This window comes from Chaetura pelagica, unplaced genomic scaffold (assembly GCF_000747805.2).
Source record: "Chaetura pelagica isolate M959 unplaced genomic scaffold, ChaPel_1.0 scaffold159, whole genome shotgun sequence".
In the NCBI taxonomy this organism is placed as follows: domain Eukaryota; kingdom Metazoa; phylum Chordata; class Aves; order Apodiformes; family Apodidae; genus Chaetura; species Chaetura pelagica.
In genome coordinates, this window is record NW_009954555.1 from 714,945 (window position 1) to 736,139 (window position 21,195).

Consider the following 21,195-nt stretch of genomic DNA (forward strand, 5'->3'; position numbering starts at 1 on the left):
CTACTAGTTTTATGAACTGCAAATACTAGTAAGGGGGCCAAAAGATATTATAAAAACCCACAGAAAGTGTGGTAAAGTTTTTTTCAATTCTGGGGCTTAGGTCTGCCTGGTCTGAGGCAGGCGGCTGGTTTGTCCCGGGACACTCCAGCAGACACGGCTGGTTTGAATAAAGCTTTTGTTCCTTCCTGGTGTGCAAACACTTTCAACTTATCCCACCTCATTCTAAGCAAGCAGATTTGTGAATGGAAATTGGGAATACTTTATTGCCTGGTCTTCCATGACTTTTTAGTTTGCTCTGCTGATGCTGACACATGAATATATTTTATTCTTTTTCCCAGTGCCATTCCAGGAGACACCACTGCAGACTGGTTAAATCTGCAGCTCTGTAATTGTTTCAACCTAAGGAAACTACGGAGAACACAGCGTAACAGCAGTGTTTATCAGAGCACTTCCTGAATGAGGAGGGTCTAAAAAACACACGAATGCCAGAAAACAGGAATTGTACAACACAGTAGAAGGTGTCCCTTTACTTTTTAGCCTTGGTGTCCAAAAGTTGCTGCTGAATATAAGATAATTAGACAAAGTGTGCAGGCTCTAGAGATACACACACGTTCTAAGGAATTTTTTGTCCCTGTCTAGATGCATTCCTTTCAGTTAACAGCTAAGTGCTCTGAATGGGCACATGGTATAATCATTCCATTTTGTGGAGCAGTCCTCTCGCTCACTTAAAGTGTAGGTACTAGAATAAACATGTGGTAAATCCACCAAAGGATTTACCATCTCTTTTCAGAAGGAAGTTCATAATTGCTTGCATTTCTGAAGGACCAGGCCAGGCCTACATGACAGTGCCTTGGATTTAACCTGACAGGAAAACATCAGTGACCTATTGCAGAGGTCTCCATGTCCCAGAAAGCAGCAGCTTCCCCTGCAGCAGCATCACGTCTGAGAGTGAGGTGCCTAACATGTCCCCTTTCCTGCCAGACTGGCCTAGTCCAACATCCTGCCTTTTCCTCCCCAACTCAAATCTTTTCCAAACCAGTTACTGTGCACAGACATCAAGACTCCTGTTTCCTTTATGAACCCAACCATAGCAGCAGGCTGTTGTTTAATGCAAAAGCTGTGCAAATGTCACCAAGGCAGTGCCCTTCAAGCAGTAAGGGAACACCTGTCTCTAGTTGTAACTTACCATAGCACTAGTATATGCTTGAGTTTTGTGGAGACTGTCACATTAAGAACTCTACATTCATTCATCTTTTTGAAATTATTTGTTGCTAATCATGAATGGACATCTAATGAAAAACAGAATTTCATGTTTTATGCTTGCCTAACTATTCAGTATTATTCATTTTAATGTTTTCCATTTTCACTCTGAATGCGTCCAGAGTATATTTCTGCCCTCAAATGTAAATTTAAAAATTAATGTATTAGTGAAAAATCTTTCTTACTAACAAACCTCATCAATGTTTACAAATATGTAAGGGGTGAGTGTCAGGGAGATGGAGTTAGGCTTTTCTCAGTGATGACCAGTGATAGGACAAGGGGTAATGGGTGCAAATTGGACAGGGGGGTTGGACTAGATGATCTCTTGAGGTCCCTTCCAGCCCCTAAGATTCTATGATTCTATGATTCTATGAAAATACATGTTAGTTTTTAGAATGACAATTCAGTCCCTCATCAAGTCTCGCTTTTTCATGTTAACAGACACGCTCCCAGTGGTGAACCCAGAGACCCCACCATTTTCTTGCACCAGGCTTCTGTTCAGTTTTAACAGTAGGAATACATTCTGTCATGGCACAGCAAAAAGGCTCTACACAAAAGAAATTACTTAAGTTTTACCTAAAGGTGTAGCACTCCCTGTTGGTACTGAAACCATCCAGAACTTCTCTGTATGTGGGATGCATGAAAAGCCAGAAGAAAAATGTAAAGGAGAACTCTAAAGAACAGCTGCAACAACTTGGAAAAGTGTCTTTTTACAAAGAGGGAAGGTGTTTCCACGTTTTCTATCTCAGACCCTGCTAATCAAAGTCTAGCTCTACATTCCAGAGGCAAATCAGACATAATATATGTAAAACGTAAGCCCTGTATCATTAAATATTGCTTAATGCAAGCCAGTAATTGCTGACTTTTGTCTAAAAACTCGTATTACTTAAAAAACGTTAATATACAGCAGATATTCAAGTAACCACATCTATACAGGATTCATGAAGCAGTGAGTTGCTACTGTACGTCCGAAATACTGTGGGATTTGTCTTCCACTCCTTCTAAATAGTTAAATTGAGTGAAGTTCCAAAAAGGGGACAAAGACAATCAACTGTAAAGACAACTGATTCCACACATATTCCAAGTCTAAATGGTGCCCAGAAATGCACCTACTTAGCCATAAGCTCACAGAAGCATGATCCAGACATAAAGCAAGGTCTCTGCAGTAAGGCAGAGGAGTTACAGTCTGTTTTTGCAGTGGGTACAATTTATGTACATCCAACCCGATAAAAAGGAAGAGAGATAGTACAGGGTTTGGATTCTCCAAATCATCTGGACTTGTGCTGGATGCTGAGCAGCTAACAGTGCTTTCCTACAATGGACTATTGATTGTTCTGGGAACTGTGGCATTACTACACATGTGGCTCTAGAATTACAGACTGCAATAAAATATGATTAAGCAAACCGAATGTTTAAAAGGTTCATGTTTCTTTTAATATATTCTGTGAATTAAAAAAATGATAAGAACTACCTACATCAGAGTTACTTTTTTCAACCACGAACAGCAAATGAAATAATCCCTACTGAAGAGGAACTGGGCTGCAGTCTGAAGAACTGTTTCCCCCATGAGAAAATTTACCTTCACTCACGCAAGAGCAGACACTGGAAGAGAACAGGGTCTCTAGGAACCACAGAAAGGTGCAGGCAAATGAAAACCTAAAACACTGAGCAGCTGAGACTGGTCACAGAAAATAGCTACAGCAGGGAAAAGTGTCTGCTGAGGTACTGCAAAATGTGTGGGCACAAAACCAGGCTTGCTTAACTTCAAGGATCTAGTAAAAGCAGCATGTTAAAACTGTGTTTGGAGAGGACAAACTAAGTGGTGTTTAACATTCCAGTGAGGACAGTGAAGTACTAAAGAACCTGAACAGGTCAGAAATATGGCAGGAGATTAAATGGGATTCAACCAACAAAACTGCAACCTGGTTCATCTGGGGAAAAATAATCCAAAGACAAATATGAAATGACAAGGAGATACTTGCAAAGCAGTAAAATAGAACAAAACACAGAAAAATACTCTTGGGGGAAAACAGCAAGCAGAAAGCTGGCTATCAATTTGCAATGTGATATGGCAGGAAAACCAGCCAACACAATTCTGGATGCCTTGCAGAGCACAGCTTGTCACAGACCAGGGATATGACGGTCCCTTTTCACAGAATCCTCATGGGAACTTACAGACTGGGGGGATTTCAAAGTAGCTCAACAACAGCAATAGAACAATCTGTATAAACTAATGACAGAAGAATGTAAACCCATAAAATCAAGTTCAGCAGGGATGGGAGCTAGTGCTGAGGAAAAGCCAATGTCTGCAGCCACTTAACGGTGCCACAGGAGTGAAATGGACAAACTGGCTCAAAAGAAAACATCATTTGAGGAAACAGTTCATTAAAAAGACCTATTATCCCACTGGAAAAAATAGGAAGAGATTATGAAGGAAATCACACAGCCCAAATAATGTACAGATTAGACCAATGAATCAGCTAAACTGTCCACATAACACAATGAGACAATAAATATATTTTCTCTGGCTTCTGGGAAAATCTTAGGAAGGGAGTAGCAGGAGAATGAAGTCCCCTTTACCAGATTCACGCCCCATACATGACTGGCATTACTGTGGAGACTCTTGAGGTGAGATATAGATCAAGACCAAGGTCAGGACAGAATTTGGGACACATACAGAGGTGGTAAGGTTCAAGTAATATTGATCTTTAAAACTTAAGAACTTTGAGAATACACCCCGTGCAATGTCTCAGCTGAGCTCGTGTTCCACACAATGAGGTACTTAATTTTCTACATCTGATTCTGTGTGTCACTGATACTTAGGCTCTCAAGTCTATTGCTTTTGACCTCACCATTGACATCACAGTTAACAGAGATGGATGCACAACAGCCAAAAAACCAAAAAAGCTGCTTCTTTCCAGGTGAAGTACATTTAAAACAAATATTTACATAAGAATTTTCTGTGACCATTAATGACTTGCCAGTCTCAAACCATTCTTTACTGCTGCAGTCTAGTTCACGGAGAAAACTCATTAGAATTGGGTCAGTCATGAAGTTATCTCCTTACTTCTAAGTTTCACATTGTGACTATAAGAAAATGGCACAAACCCTTGCAGCAAAAGTTCAACAGTCCCAGACTTGCACTGACCTGGCAGAAGCCTGAGAGAAATAGCAGTTTCCTGCAGTACTTGCTGTTAGGTCAGACATACAGCTAAATATAAATGTTCTTTACTTGTGCTGCACTAGGACTTAAAACACGTTTCTAGGAGAGAGCTTTCCAAGCCTATCTAGAGACATAAAAGCTTTCCTGTTTTGAACTGGTTTTTAAGACTTTGGCAGTATATGACAAATATGGAAATAATCAGAACTCTTGTATGTGACACTACAGTACTTGGAACACATAAAGACCACTCGGAAAAAGGGTATCAAGTCCCAGGCATTAGAGGTATACTGCACTGTCAACAACAGTTTTCCTTTATGTTCTCCTCTGCATTACAATGTAGAAGTATTGAGGCAGCATTATTCATAAACAAAGAAAGTAAATACTTTGATTACATACTAAGTTACAAGATTAGCCTTAAGAAAGTCCAGCCTGAAGTCAGGTTTAAAAAAATATTTCCTTACACTTGAAACACATCACCTTTAAACTCCCACCATAAGCTATAAAGCCATAATCTGTATCTCAGCTGTACTGGTTTGGCTCCATTCTTCAAACCCAGGGTTTTTTCTAGCTGCATGAGTCCCAAAACAACCCCAGACATCCTGAAGCCAAGAGACACGTGTGTCCCTGCAGCAGGACCACAGCAACACACCACAGAGTGTGTCCTCCACAGCATTCTGCTCAGTTCAGGAACTTTGCTGGAATTGCAACATGCCTTGTAGGAAAACCTGCAACCTTAATCAGAATTCTTCATTTCACTCGAAACTGGTTCAATGGTTAAAGTCAAGCAGATTGCATTCACGGGTTTTTAAAAATTCAGCCATATAACCAGAGAACTGCAAGGGGGCTATAACTGATAGTTACGTATCATGCTACTTAAATCCAAGTGTAATTAACTCCTTGACTCAACTCCACACCAGTACCAGAAGCTCGTGCACAGGCTGTTGGTCTCAAGATAAGGTCAAGATGGCTCTTACCATGCTTATTAACTCACATTTTTCAATTCTTCTAAACTACACTTGAGATCAGTTACTGCCATAAACTGACATTCATCAGGGTTAGCTGTTTTTGTGCACTGAGGTTGGAAGAGCCTACACAGCCCAGCATGCTCCAACAGAACATTCAACTGGAGCCAGCAGCTCGGGTTTGGAACACTGCTCTATTTTGATTCCAAACCACACATACTTGAACAGTTAACAAATGCGGCGGGGAGATATTGGTACACAGCAGTCTAAAAAATGTACAAATCCTTTGTTGGATTTTTTTTTTTATACCCCGAAAGAACAATTTGGTTGCTTCATTATATAAGCACATTAAAAAAAGCCAACAAAGCGAACCCAAGTGCAAGGCTGCTTCTAGGTCATGGTGTGGCTTTGGGTTTTATTCCCCTCCTACATATCTACATATTCTCAAGTACATTTGTCTATCTAAAGCTGGTTCTGATCAGATTTTGTAGACTGGAGTAGCAAGTGAGAAGTCTTTTTTATTGTGGTGTTTGGTTTTTTCCTTTTTTCTACATAGGAAGTTGCTGGGTCAGAAACTTTTTTGCAGAGTGTGTGAAAAAATGTTACAGTGCTCCTCTATGACAGTAGTAGATCAGAATCTAATGGAAGCAAAGAGGTGAGGGTGAGACAATTTAACTGACACTTTACAAGTTAAAAGGGAAATATGTCACATAGGTAAATCTAGAGATAAAGATGGCTGGAGGCTCTCCCCTCCCAGTTGCTGTCACTTGGTCAACTGTCTGTAGGCTGTACCCCACAAGCTGTCAGAGCATGAATTTGAAGTCTGTGTGTATCTGGAAACAAGCTATAATAAAGACATGGTTCAACTGGTGAGACAACAAGTACAGCCAGGAATGTTGCTCCCCACCTTTAAATAAATAAACCAATCTGTACAGTCACAAAATTAACACACATACAATCAAAGCAGTAATGTCTTTCCTGAGGGATGCACTTAATGTCATTTTGTGTATGTGTATGTACTTAGCAAATTGTAATCCTTGACCTCTTGGCTTTACCAATCAAGCTAAGTACCAAATACATGAGACACATACATGAAAACATTTCCCTTTTCCCAACAGAGTACACCTAGATTCATTCTTCCAAGTTCCTACACCTCACTCACACTTCATCAAGCTTATTGTTCTTCCCTGAAACACTGATGGTAACTACGTCCCAGGATTCCAAGAGTGGCACAGTAAAACACAGGAAATGGAAAAGCCAAACAGGAAGATTAAATAACCAGAAAACCCAACATTTTGTAAACGTTTTTCTCTAAGCTTTCTGACAATAAAATCTACTTAGGATATTCTCTCACTTCTTCAGCTTGCAGGATGTCACGTACATTCGAATACATACTTCTTGGCATAGAACTATCGTATAAAGTACATTCTTGGCCACAAACAGTAAGAAGAATCTTCTCCAAGAGCAGCCTTTGTAGAGCACAGCCCTTTCCCTTTGCCACGTTCAGTCAGTGCTGATGAACGCTCATTTTCTTTAACATCCCCATGGTTACTTTGCAGAGACCACATCAGGCCAGTGCCTGAACAGAGGAAGGCAAAGTCTGTCCTGATGTGTTGACACTTGACACCCACAGGTGTGAGGGCACAGAGACATCACTATCCACATTTTCTGCCAGGGGGTACTATTATACAGAGTGAAGATAACGACACTGTATAGATGCCAGAGCTCTGCAGACCTTTGAGGAGTTGTTTTTCTACACAGCTAAATGGAAACTGGAGGTACAGCAGGGACAAATCTTCAACTCTGCATAAGAATTCCATGGTGGAAGTTTCATCTCATTACATGAAGCCTTTTAAATATTTTGCTTTAATCTAGTGCTGTAGCTTAATAATCCCTATTTTATGTTGCAGCTTTTCTGTGCAAATTTCACTTGTTTTAGAATTTACAAAAGCCACTGTTTAAAGGAAAAGCAAATTGAATGCAATGGACTACATCACTAATGATAGCTCATAGCAAACATCATTAAATTATTGCTTCTTTGGGTAAGGAAAGATCATGAGATCAGAAATTGCAGCAGGTATCAATATGCATTTTGACAGTATTATTGGTGGCAAATATGAACTGACCTGGGGCCGCTGAGCGTGGCCGTGTCCCTCACCGCCTGCGCCGTCTCCGAGGCAAAATCCAGAGCTCCAGCCACAGGTTTGGTGACTGTGCCCACCAGCCCCTTCCCAAGGCCTGATATGAAACCACTGACACCTCCTTCAGTCTTCACACCCTCGACAGTTGAAGTGATGACACTTGTCAGTCCTCCAATGATACCTGGCCAAGACAGGAACAGCAAAGTAGGACCAAGTCTTGCCTCTCAGAACTATAGAGCCATGTCACATTAGCTAATACCTCTCTACTTTGTATATGTAGCCCACACACACACAAACAGCAACACCCCATGTAAGAATACTTAATTATTAAATATCTACATTAAAAAAAATCTACACAGTTTTATTTCTCAGCTGTATTTACACAAATAGATCCCATCCATTACTGAGGTGAAGGAGTTGCCTACAATATGTCTACTATCAGAAAAGCTTATACAATTAGAGACAGAACATAAAGTGCATCTCTCCACTGGCACCGTGTGGTTTAACTGCTGCTGCCAACAGGCATTTCTGTGCACATCTCTGTTGTGAAGAACCTGAGTGCTCTGAGGGAATCAAGAACCTACTGAGGCTTCAAGAGACTTGGAACAGTTCATCTTATCTGAGAACATGCTTTACAGATTTTCCGTATCCATGATTAATCACCATTTTTAGTGACCTGGCTAAAGCACTCATTTAAAAATGCTCCCCACCATTTGGCCCTTCAGTAGCCAGGTGGTCTTTTAAGGTCTGTAATTGAAGTGCAGACCAGGCAGCATCTTAATCTGCAAACTCAAGAAGCCCGGAGTATTTGAATCACTTCTCCTGGGTAACTATAGTTTCTGGTTAATTCCTACATTTCAACAGACAGGATTAAGCAGCTATTTGCTTTTTTTGAAAAAATCTGAATGGGAAGCATTTCTCAACTCCACAGAATTAAACTAAAACAGTCCTGCTAATTACTGGATAATCCAACACAATGAAGTGCTTTTATAATTGTCTTTTCAGCAAAGACTAAGAGATTTCAGCTTTCCTGCATTTCTACCAATGAAATTTATATCAGACTTTACAGCACACTGGGGTGAAACAGTTCTCAGGACCTGTTTATGTACCTACAGGGTCTCTTTTTGACAAAAGTCCAGCATAAAAACTTTTTCTCAGCATAGAAAAGGTCATTTTAGTGAAAGCCAGATTATCCTCACACAGGCTGGAACAGTTGCACTAGAAGACTGACATTTAAACAAACTCAGTCAAGAAGATGCAAAATATAAATATTTGATTTAAACTTGGCTTGTATTGATTTAACGTTCTTCAACAGATAAATCATGAACTAAATTGATGTGAGCTTCTGGCCAAGTTAGGACTAGTCCACTGCCTTTTACAGAACTTCATTTTTCTGGTTCTCAGTAGACTTAAAAAACCCCAAAATAAAACCACAGAAGAACTCATCTGGTGAAATGCTGCTTCAGTACCCATTCTGGGGAAGCTCAGGTTCTTGGAAGTGAAAGCAAACCTGCTTATTTTCATTTTAATGTCCAGCCCTCAAAGAAACTGCCTGCATGGGTCTTTCATGCAAAGAAACTGAAGTTTTGGAACTTTTATTTTGAAAAAAAAACAAAAAAAAAGGCTTTTACTTATGGTTATATGTGAAAAGACCTTATTCTTTAATGTAGTTTCTGACAACTTAAAAAACAATCCTCCCACCCCGACCTGCAAGCATTCCAATGCTGATCTAAAGCCCATATAGCTCCACTTCCCTGGCTTCAAATAATCACCCAAGAGTAACACAATATGATCACTACTTTTAAGAGGGAAATGACTTAAAACTACAGTGCAGGGTTACCATGTGCAAGTCCATGGATTCCAGCTACAAGGTGCTCTCCACTGGTCGCCGCGTGGTACCGGATGTATTCTCGCTCAGTCTGATGCCTGTTGTCCATTGTCTTTCCCAAACCATCTGACAAGGTCCCAGCAAACTGCAAGAGAACAACCTTTGCTGTTACTAAAAAAGCTAATTATGTTTCTTATCTGTAGATTTACTGAAGAAAATGCCTAGATTCTAGTTGTGAAATAGATTTCTGCAACTCATTTTGTTCCACATGCGCAATCATTCCAGCTTTTTATGCCACCAAGAAATCTCTGAGGTACATTATCCTGTGCAACTGAAATCCTGAGGTGACAGTAAAAAACCAAGTAGGTGCCCAAGGGCAGAGGTCAAGCCAAAATAAATGAAGTCTGTGAAAGAGGTACCAAAAGAAGTGCCGGTGACCCAGCTGTAACCTTTCAAAAACTCACAAGAATGTTGTTTAGATACAAAGCTTTTCTTTTGCAAAGTTATGTGAAAAGCTTGAAGGCAAATCTGCCTGTTGCGTTCTGCTCCTGCCTCGGTAACAGCACAGGAACTGCCCGATGGTGGGAGGAGCTGCTGGGGGAGCCGGGTGAGGCTCCCAGGGCCCTCAGGTGCTGCACACTGACAGCTCTGAGGGGAACGTTCTGTGGAGCATTTTTACCCCTCACACTCACCCTGAAAAGTGTGGGGGGAAGACTTGAGATTTATTTACAGAAAAAAAGAGGACGCTGAAGTCCAAACAGGATTTGGTCTGAGAACTCTGACCATTACTGAGTACCCATCCAGGAAAAAGCACCAAATAAAAAAGATCTATTGTGAACTGTTGACCTTGAGTTTGATGCAATCAAATACAAACCAGAAGCTCAGTGAAGGGAGGGAGACAAGAAAAGGTGACAAAAAACCTGAAACCTTACTTCATATTCAGGATATTATTATAGAAAAGGGTATTTTCATGCCATAACCTCCAAATATTACCTTTGTTTTTTTCCCTCATTTCAAAGGTAGGATAATTTAATGCTTTGTTGTGTTTGAGACTAGGGCTGGGGAGTGTACCAGGTTGCACAGGAGTGTCAAAGATACTGGATGGCTGCAACAGTGCTGAAATCCCTGCTGTCCTGCACAGTTACAGCTCCTCTCCTGTTCTTCCTGCGGAAGATCTGTATCTGGACACTGCCCTTCACACTGCTCAGCCCTGCTGCATCTCCGGTCTCCTTTGCATACACACTAGTCATGTTAGAAGAGCTGTATCTGGACACTGCCCTTCACACTGCTCAGCCCTGCTGCATCTCCGGTCTCCTTTGCATACACACTAGTTATGTTAAAAACCTTATCTTATTAAGATGTGCACCAGAAGACAACTCAAACCTGGTATGACATTCTGATTGCAAATACACATAAAGATTAAAAAACAACTAGACAAACAGTTAATTTATGTGCTTGATGCAAATGTGAGGTTCCCTTCCTTTTTCTGTCACTTTTTTCCAAGGCTGCATTTATTTTTTACTAATGATGTGACTTCCTAGTTTTAGATCCTTCTTTCCAGCTCAAAAACAAACTAGCCCAGAGGCTGCAATTATCTAAACAAGTAAGACACTAACAACATGAATGAAAATTAAATCCCATGACCCCTCTTGTGACTTGATCATATGGACACTAAGCAGAGCATAGTGAATTACTCCTGACCTCTTTGTGAACTTCATGTAGATTTTTCTTTTAATTAGCCTAGAAATACAAACCAACCTGAAGCTATCTATTCACCACGGTTAAGGCTAGCTTTTCTTCTGGATAAATACTTTGCTTTAAGAGGATTAAAGTAGTTGCTAGAAAAATGAAAACCCCTTCAAAATTCAAACCTGTCACAAGCTGATGCCAGGGGGGCTGCTGGTTGTCAGGATCCCCATTGAGGAATCCATCAGGGTCTGAACATGAGTTTAGAAGAACACATTTTGAAAGTTATCTTGGTGCATGAGCAGACAACCAGGCAGCAGGAATAAACCAATGAATTAATACTGATCAAAATCAGGAAGCTCTCCCATCAGCTTCGGTGGGGGGTTTTGTTGTTTTTTTCCCTGTCTAAACTGGCCGGCTCTGCTACACCAGCTTTTCCTCAGTTTCCTTCCTCTGTGAAACAGAACCTGACACCTCTCAGTCAGTAACAAGTCTATTTTAGTGCATAGAAATAATTTTAATGTAATAGTAAATTATTTTCGTAGTAAGGAAGAAAAAAGAAAAATCACACAGTTTAAAAGTCGGTCTCCATTAACTGTAAAACCAAAATTAAATAGGAACTATTTTTGTGTGATATTTAGAAAATAACACTGAATTACAGCTGTAAATAGAACAATGTAAGGAGTCTAAATGGACCAAATGTACCATGAAATGTTTCCATGTTGCCCTGACTCAGGTGACAAAATCTCATCTCAACACATTAATTACAGAACATGACGTTCATGTTGAATTACTTTTGGACACACCTCCTGCCCCCTCCCGGGTACTATTTGTTTTCTGGCCTCATTTAACAAAGACTGAAGCCAAACTTTGTGCCCATCTGTACCATTTGTACCTAAACCAATGGGTTACCTCAGTGACCACACGTCAGGTCCTGTCTGAACACCTTCCAGCTGGGGACCACGTGAACAGGTCCTGTCTGAACTGAGGCAGCACTTTTCCTGCTCAGGGGCACAACACGTAATGGGATCAAGTTTGCCAATTAGAGGCAAAACGTCAGTGAAGATAAAACAACTGAGACATTTCACAGGCAGAAGCAAGGCCCATTAAGGTCTGCTGGGCAAGTGAGCCCCTCACCATTTTCTGCTGTGAAGTTTAGACTCTTACTTGCAATAAAGATCCAGACTGTAGTGTCACATTATCCCAAGTCAAGAACAAGACCTACATCACCTATTGCCCAATGCAGTTAACACCACAGGAGTGAAATCACTGCTGGGTATCAGAAATTTTTAACCAGCCTTTGCTGTGGTCAGAAATACGTCCCCCTGAATATAAAGCCTATTTCAGCAGACAGGATTCTACCTGTATAAAAAGGAAAAATAAATATTTCTAACATAAAACCCCCAAAACAGCCAACCAAATGCAAACCTGCACAACATCTTATGCCCAGGCTCTGTCCCTTATAACCACTGTTTTAAGAAAAAGTTACTCAGCAGTGGCAAGTTACTTCAGCATCAGAAACTTGAGTAATCATCACACATTTATGCAGTTTAAACTTAGAAGGGAGACTGGAACTAGATGATCTTTAAAGCCAAACCACTCTATGATTCTGTTAGTCTGAGTAAAACACAAAAGCAGACTTGCCTCCCCCAACCCCAAATGTCTTGCATTTAGGTGTCTCCTTTGAGAAGTGTTAGATATTGAGGTTCAGATATTAAGCCTTGGAGAAGGACAGTGATGGTGGCTTATTGAGCTGTTAACCTGGTCATGCAGAAAATGGTCTCCAGATAAACAAAGGTGACAACAAAAGTGTGATCCACCCTTGCCTTCCTCAGCTTTTGCTAATAAGGTGTGACCTGATAACTTCAAAGCCTACTGAAGACCATGTAAATGCCAACATAACTAAATGCAACAGTCTGTGGAACAAACATGAAACTAATCAAGGGACTTCTAAGAAGCAGTCCTCCCCTCCTCTATCCTAGTTGTCATAATGAGTTGTCTACTTGCTGATGAAAAAAGGAAACTAATAACTTGGTGGTTTATCTCTGCATTTTTCCCCATTTCAGCTGTTCTTTTCCTTCAAACAGAATTCCAACACAATACACCAGTATTAGCTAAGATAAATTTCCATCTTCCTAACCAAAAGGCACCCACGTGTTACTGAACGATGCCAGTCTACACCCTGAGTACATATAAGAAGGAAGGCATTTTAATTGGCAACCTGGTATATCCAGACAATGCCACATATGAGTCTTTCACACCACTAATTAAAAGTTCTGTCACTTCAGGTATTAAGAATATTTCAGCTTACACTGAAATACGTACGCAAATATGCATTGTTTAATCCCTGGCCTTACCTATTCTGCCTGGACAGAAAAAGGAAAACCTCTCCAAAAAGCTCCAGTAGTCCAAACATTTGTCCATGGTCATTCACAGACACCCACCACATTTCATTAACTTCAGCACTGTAGTCCAACACAAACTGGTTCTCCTGAGGAGGTGAAATCCAACTGCCACGTTCCCACCCGTGCCAGCAATAACGCTACTGTGAACTCCATCTTGGGAACAACATGTAAACCACTCTCAGCACCTCACAATAATTGAAAATGTTGTTACATTTGCTTCCATAAGCCCGGGGCACACTGGCCTTAGCAGCCTCCTCTGCAGATTCAAGTAAACAGATGATTCATAATTTCTTGTTTTATGTTTACACAGTGTCACCAATCAATAGAAACTTTCTACCATGATCTGCAAAAGCAGATGAAACAGGAAACCAATCTAGTCACATTTTGGGTTTTTTTGGGGTGTGTGTTTGCTTTTCTTTTCTTTAGAAAGGTCCAATAATTGAAGTTTTGCTACAAAAACTTACCACTGTGTCTCCTTTGCTGTTTCAAGCAATAGAAGAAAAACAAAAACACTCATAAACAGTGTTTGTGAATCAAAGCTGGTGCCAAACAATAAGGCTTCTGGGGCACCAGAAGAATTCAAAGCAAATGAAAACTAATTCTAGAATTCGTACTGCATGTTCCCTCTAAGCCAGATGCATGAACCACACAGCATGGAAATAAGTTTTAAGTAATCTTTTAAAGTCTTTTTAAGCTCTTGGCACTGTCTGGTTCTCTAAGGACATCCCAAAAGGATAAATACACAATTATGACTTTAGTCCAAACATTCCATTGTAATTCTAGCATCAGAGAATGGTACATTTACAAGTACTAGTGACTGAGTGAAGTAGAAGATTCCAAGATGGAATTTTAAGGGAGAAACTGATGAAAATAAATACAGGTCAGTTAAAACTTCTATGCAAACCTCCCTATGAACTGCATTTAAATTAGAAATCACACTGTTTACTCAGGTCTCCTCTTTGCTTTGCAGGACTCCTTAAAAAAGTTCTTTGTTGAACTCCATTCAACTCTCGCTCCAAACCACCACCTTTCAAAAACCCTTCAACATCACACTGATGATGTTCATACTTCTAGCTCCAATAACTAAACCTGGTTCTCAAAGACTCAGGCACAAATTTATTTATGATATTTCAGCAAGGTAGAAAAAAGTATTTAAATTTAGTTTAAGAAAGAAGGTCCAAGGTAAACTGTGAATTATGTCATCTTCAGTTCTCACACATACTCTTGTGTTTTCCAAAACAGGAAAGTCCCTAGTCATGATGATTAAGTCATTCCACAGTTTCAACAGTAAGTCCCCTAAATATAATTAACCACCCATGTGAAACAGCAGAGCTGCTTATATAGCAGGAAACAAGGGCTGTGCAGGTAAAGAACACCAATTATCAGGTTTCTGAATGTGGGTTCTGTTAAACACGTTCTGCCTTTCAGCCCTACCCAGGAACACTGAGTTTGGAACTTGGTTTTCCTCCCCTCTGCTACCTTAATGTTCACTCTCCTTCTGAGGTCCTACCAAAGGAGCAACAGCTCAGATGGTTTGAAAAGAACCAACATCTAAAATCAGTGCATACTGTGAACCTGACAGTAAAGCCCCAATAAACAGACACACAGTAAACATGAGCTGGAAAATACTGACACATCCCTGCCTCAAGGTACATTCTTACATGGTACAAAATGTTTTACACAGAACATTATTTTTTTCAATTTAAAAAAAAAATACTAATAAGTTGTCTTTTTAGTTCAAAACAATGTTTCTTTACAGATGATCTCTAGAGGTCCTTTCCAACTGACAGTTCTGTGATTATCTACATACATATAAAATGAAATGTCAATACACATTTTTTATATACTTAAAATAGTTAACATAAAACGCAGCTCTGCATTATGTAATTAACTCAAGTAGATTGATCTCTTCAGAAACTAGAGGCTATTTTCTTTTGGGTTGTGTTTTCCCTTTTTAAAAACACATCCACTCCTTTCCCTGCTGAACAGAAATTTTGGTAGTCCTGTTCAGCCAAGTGAGCAAATACAATGGACTGTGTCTAATATTTAATACATATCTGTAAGTTTAATCCTTTGTGGTTACTTGCCTTGTAGCAGTATCAGTAAAAATCACCTCTGTTCCCTACATCTCTCCAACCTGTTAGAGGTATTTTAGAGGAAGCCAATTTTTATGCTGACTTCTGAAAGTAAAATACAACAGTTCAACTCTAGGCATTTACTTCGTTATATGGAGGCAAAAATATTCACAGTGTAGATGCCACAGGCTAAGCAGACAAACACATGTGCTGCTGGGATTTTTTACAGGTAACAAAGTTTCAGAGCAGTCAGCCATCCCCAGGTCTTGGTGCCACTCTTTTGGAAGTGTAAAAAGAAGAAAAGCCATGAAGCATTGCTGGACACACATAATGACTGGCAGTGGGACAGGGAGAACTGTCTATGAATTCTTCAGTCCAAGTTTCATTGCTTCTATTCCACTACCTGAGGATTGCTATTCAATACATTCCTGTAACTTACTATAAAAATCATTTTTAGACTGGCTTCTTTACTAATCAATACAGGCATTGTTATGGATGAGAAGAACTGTGTATTTAATTATACAAACTACACATAAGTAAGCAGATAACACACCTTCCTGCTTTCACATCACTGTGGTCAACTCTGCATAATACTGGGGATAAAAGATGAAATGCTGTAACTATTTGACAAAACAGCAGGTGTTTATCTGTCTGATTTAAGCCCTGGCTATCTGAAGATGTTCCACAAAATACTTATACATGGCTTCTGTCAGTCTTTTAAGAAATACTCAGGTATTTCAGCAGGGAAGGTCGTGAATTCAGTTAAATTTATATCCTATATATTTTTTACACTTTCCTTGACACATTAATACACACCCAGGTCAACAATATAACCCTGAACAGAAAGGATGGTTCAGGTCAGGATGAATTCAGTTAAATTTATATCCTATATATATTTTTACACTTTCCTTGACACATCAATACACACCCAGGTCAACAGTGAAATAAAACCCTGAACAGAAAGGATGGTTCAGGTCAGGCCCAAAACACATTTGTAACGAAGTCAAATTGTGCAAAGAGAAACGTGTCACGGGACTGACACAGACTTAATTTAGAAAGGACTAAATCAGCAAAATGCTATAATCAGCTTCTCATTTTAAGAGACACATAAACTTTGACCCTCTCTAAATTACTGACAATCAAGAGGAGGCAACGGCGTTTCCCACTGAACAAACACATGTTCCTGGAGATTCTCTGCAGCATTCCCCACCCCTGCTTATGTCATATAACCAAAGTAAAGAAGCTTTAATTAGCTCACATCCCATCGTTAACTAAGCTTCCTAATGCGTCCTGACAACAGCGTGTTGGCAGGGTAATCCGGGCAGCCCCCCGAGGCGCTGCCTGATTAGCCGTGTCCCAGGGGAGCCCCGGCCCGAGGAGCTGCGGAGCTTCCCCGCAGGACCCCCTGGGGAGCTGCGCCAGCAGGTGCCCGTTGGCAATAGTTTTGTGTTACAGGGTTGACTGAGTGATCCCTGCAGGAACTGCCGGCTGTTTTCACAGACACAGAAGGCAGTCAAAAGTCCACAGCATGAACTTGGAATGACCCCAATTGCAGAGTCACTGGCGGGTTCATCTGGAGGACAACTGCGCTTTATTAAACAACTAATACCCTTAACAGATAATTCCCCTCCCCCCAACTTTAACTCTTACAAAGCTTTAAGGTCTTCCTGTTTGTTTATTTTTTGGGAATGGAATCACTTGCCCTCTCACATCCCCCTCCTGAAACCCCCCTCCCTTACAGTGAAAACCTGAGAAAGGGCCTGAGGAAATCTAGTCCAGTTCCTTGAACTAATTCCTGTCAGCAACGTGTTCCGAGGGCAGCAGATTAGGTTTGCTTTTTAACATAATCTTTACCAAATCTGGTGGGTTTTATTTCTGTATTATTTTTTTTCAATTCCTTCTGCCATACACCCCAGCAGTCTCTTTCCAGCCACTTCCAGTTTCTGCCATAGTCCCCCTGACAACCCCTGGAACATCCAAGTGCCTTCTCTTCAAAACCCCAGAGGTTTTCTGTGCTCCATCAGATTTGTGAAGGAAACCCAGTGCAAACGATGATCATCTATTGTTACAGCTCCAGAAAGTGCCGTAGCCATCTCCCATATATTGTTCCCCTCCTCAGGGATACACAGCCAAGGAATTTCAAGTTTAAATCTGTACTATTTAACATATTCTTCACAACTACATAACTTCATATATACAGCAGGGAGGTGTAGTTAAGTCTTTTGTCAAGACTTAAGTCATTAATTTCAAGCCCACACCTCATTTCTTCTCCTTCAGATGCTAATTGTGATATTTGGGATCTATGTGCCTGTTTTCATAACACACTAACCATTCAAAAACTGTAGGTTAAGATCAAATTTCATTTCATCTCTATGATAAATGCTTATTTGTAATGTCACAGTTTGTGCTTTTGGCAGCACTTTGCATCCCACATTTTAAAATCTCTTTTTTTCACTTAATTCCCCAATGAGTCAGCAAAACAGGCACAATGTATTTTATTTTGCAAGAAAATGAGTGAGTAAAACCCTTCAAAATAAAGCTCTAAAGCAGGTGTAAAACTTAAAAGCTTCCTAACCCACCACCCTCTTTTATTTCAGATTGTAGATTTCTATACACAGCATCTCAGTGTTTGCAGCTGTTGAACAGTTGCAGGATTCTTATTGTCTACTGAGTAATTTCTCCTGGAAAAGGCTCATTCAAAGTCACCACCAATGTGTCAGTTTGATTCTGAATATGCACATTTAAGACATGAAGTCCAGATCAAAACAGTTCTTCCCGCAGAGTACACAACATTTTTCTTTGATCTTAACCTGTGCCCATTTCTCCACATAAAAACACATTTTAGCCAAAGCAGGTTCACAAACACTTTGTGTAAGAAGCTTTGTAAAAGAAAGGCTAAGATTAACCTAAACTGTGAAGAGAACTTTCAACCATGGTGCTGGCCACACACACTGTATCCCACAGTAGAAATGAAAAACAGGAAGAACAAAACAATATTCCATACTTCTCAAGGACAATCCTTTCTCCCAAAGCTTCTTTCAAAGATACTTATCACAGATACCAGATGTTCTGCACATAAAAAGTGACATGTTCCATGGCTTCTGATTGTCACTAATTGGCCTAAAGCTTGCTGACTTTAAAAACTGGTAGGAAATGGGGAAATGGCCTCATGTATAATGCTCCTCCCAGCACTGAAAATTTCTGCCAGGGAATTGAAATTACTTTCCACCTCCTAATCTGCATGTTTTCATAGAGATTCTGATTGCTCAGCACTTGAACCTGCACAAGAACTGCTAGTCTTTGAATGAAATGCAAGTCAAACTGCAGATGATCTGCAGTGCAACCTGGATGCATCACCTCAACAAGCCCCTAAGTCCTGGGGAAGACACATGGAGAAAAATCTTAAGATCACGCTGAAGAAAAGACAGAGAAACCTGCATCTCACCTGAACTGTATAAACCACTTTTTGGAAAATGGCAATTACTGCTTAATCCCACAACTTCAATACCTAGACTACCTTTGTAAAGGACAACCATCAGCTTTCCTGGAGTAAAACTCAAAATCTGCAAAGCTTCCCAGAAATATGACAAGTATTCCAGACTTCTTCACTGTTACCCAGAGTGAGACTGCCAGTAATCACACACATTCTGCTGTTCACATCAGAGTAGGGAGTCAAAAGAAAATTGTGAATATATAAAATGGTGAGAAACTCAGAACCCAAATGCCACCATGATCTTTCTACATTATCAGCTGATTATTTTGTTTAATGTTCTCCTGAGGAAAACAACACCATGTAATTCTTTCTCAGGCTTCATATACAAAAAGGCTTTTGTCAGAAGTATCAAGTAAGTTGGTTACATAAACTTTAAACAACAGCTTTAGAACCATTTCTGTCCCTGGATAGAACCTGCTTAATTTTTATCTACCTTCTGTGCTCTGTTTTATCCACTTCCCACCTTATTTATTGCCAGTTTTGTTAAAGTTAACATTCATACCAGTCAAACACTTATTTATGATTTGTTTTTAAATAATGCCTTTATTACTTCCTCTCCAGTTTCCATTCAGTTATCTTTATTTTTCTGTCACTGCCAACCACTTAAGATTCTGCTTTGATTTATCTTACAATGAAAGTTGTAACTCCTGTTTCCCTTTGTGTGGCTTTCATGCTCCTTTTCTACAAATGCTTCTATGTCAAACACTCACCTGGAGCAGTATTTGTATCCTTACTAGCCTTAAAATTTTCGTACCTAGTTCCAACAACCTACAAACACCTCTCTTCCTATCTCTGTTAAGCACTTGAACACCTCTGACATCGCTATGAACTGAATTAAAATAAATACATGGAATGACACCCCAGGGCAGAAGTTCATTTGTGCCTCTCCCTCAGCCATAAAAGAAAACAAACACCCCCCATACAATTTGTTGCAACTCCTCTGGATGTAAATGATGGTATCTGAGATGCCTGCTCCCAAGCCTCAGCAAACCAGCCCCTTCGGACGGGTTGCTTCTACTGAACACTACCAAAAAAATTAAACTGTGGTCCATGGTTTACCTTTCCTTAAGAAGTGTAATAAAATTTCTCACTGGACACAATATTAAAATTAAGCTCTTCTGAGCAGTTTGCTAAAATATTTTTTGGGGGAGAGGAAGGGAGGGTCACAACTATTTCCATTATATATATATATATATATGTATATCCAGAAACTAAGTCTATTTCACATTACTATGTGCTCAAAGCTCACAAAAGATAATATAATTCTTTGTAAGGGTGGAAAGAATCAGACAAATTAAATACAGTATTGACAAGCTGATACATCTTTACTACCAGGAATTTCATTATGTCAGCGCAACACCTATTTGCCAGTAACAGATGCAACAACCCTTAAGTTTCCATTTAGAGAATACAAGCTACAGAACACTCTTGTTCAGATGCTAATTCAGTGTTCAATAACCATTTCTAATTAAAACACCGCTGAAAGAGGAATTATTTAGGATTTAGGACTATCATGCCTAACGGGGGAAATAAAAAAAGAGGGGTGGATGCCAAGAATGCAAGACATTTCTAGGCATATGGCAACTATAGAAGTCTCCATTCAGAGGGAATGAAATTCCCTCAGGTGTCTATATTTAGGATCAAAGAACTTTTTAAAATACAGAACTTGGAGTCTCCAAGGGATAAAACCTACAAAACTGTCTGTAGTGAACTTTATTTAACCTAAGGTTTTGTGCCAACTTAAATACACTGCAGCTCTCCACTTGAAAGAAGACATTACCCACTGCGTGTTCTGAAATGCATGGAAAAGCCATTACAGGGATAATCAACAGAACTATAAAATAGAAAAGCAATAAAATGAAAAAAACAGATACAACTCCAAGAACTAACTTTTCAATTCAGTCAAGCAGTGTTACTTTTAAAGTGATGATTATAGTATTAAAGCTTGTTTATCTATCTACTCATACCTTAAAAGCTAACTCATCTTAATCTAAGATAGATTTTTATTTAAGACACTTTAAAAAAAGTCAGGTACTCAAAACAACCAAAACAGGTATTTTTCCCAGCCATCAGTTTCTAGTCAGACCAGGCTCATCTAGTTTTGGCTACATTAGTTACCAGCTCTACAGAATAAGCTGCAAAGATTCTGTGGCACAGCAGAATCAAATGGTAATTTCTGCAG

The 21,195-nt window shown here is 39.8% G+C and overlaps 1 protein-coding gene across 2 annotated transcripts in view; it reads right to left on the reverse strand.

Annotated features, from left to right (window-relative positions):
- VPS13D (vacuolar protein sorting 13 homolog D (S. cerevisiae)) overlaps window positions 1–21,195 on the reverse strand; it is a 104,119-nt gene that overhangs the window by 14,468 nt on the left and 68,456 nt on the right. For both annotated transcript variants that reach the window (XM_010005122.1, XM_010005121.1), the window contains 2 exons: window positions 9,367–9,499; window positions 7,512–7,707 (listed from right to left, as the gene is read on the reverse strand). In XM_010005122.1, the coding sequence (XP_010003424.1) occupies window positions 7,512–7,707; window positions 9,367–9,499 (329 nt within the window). The remainder of the gene's footprint in view (window positions 1–7,511; window positions 7,708–9,366; window positions 9,500–21,195) is intronic.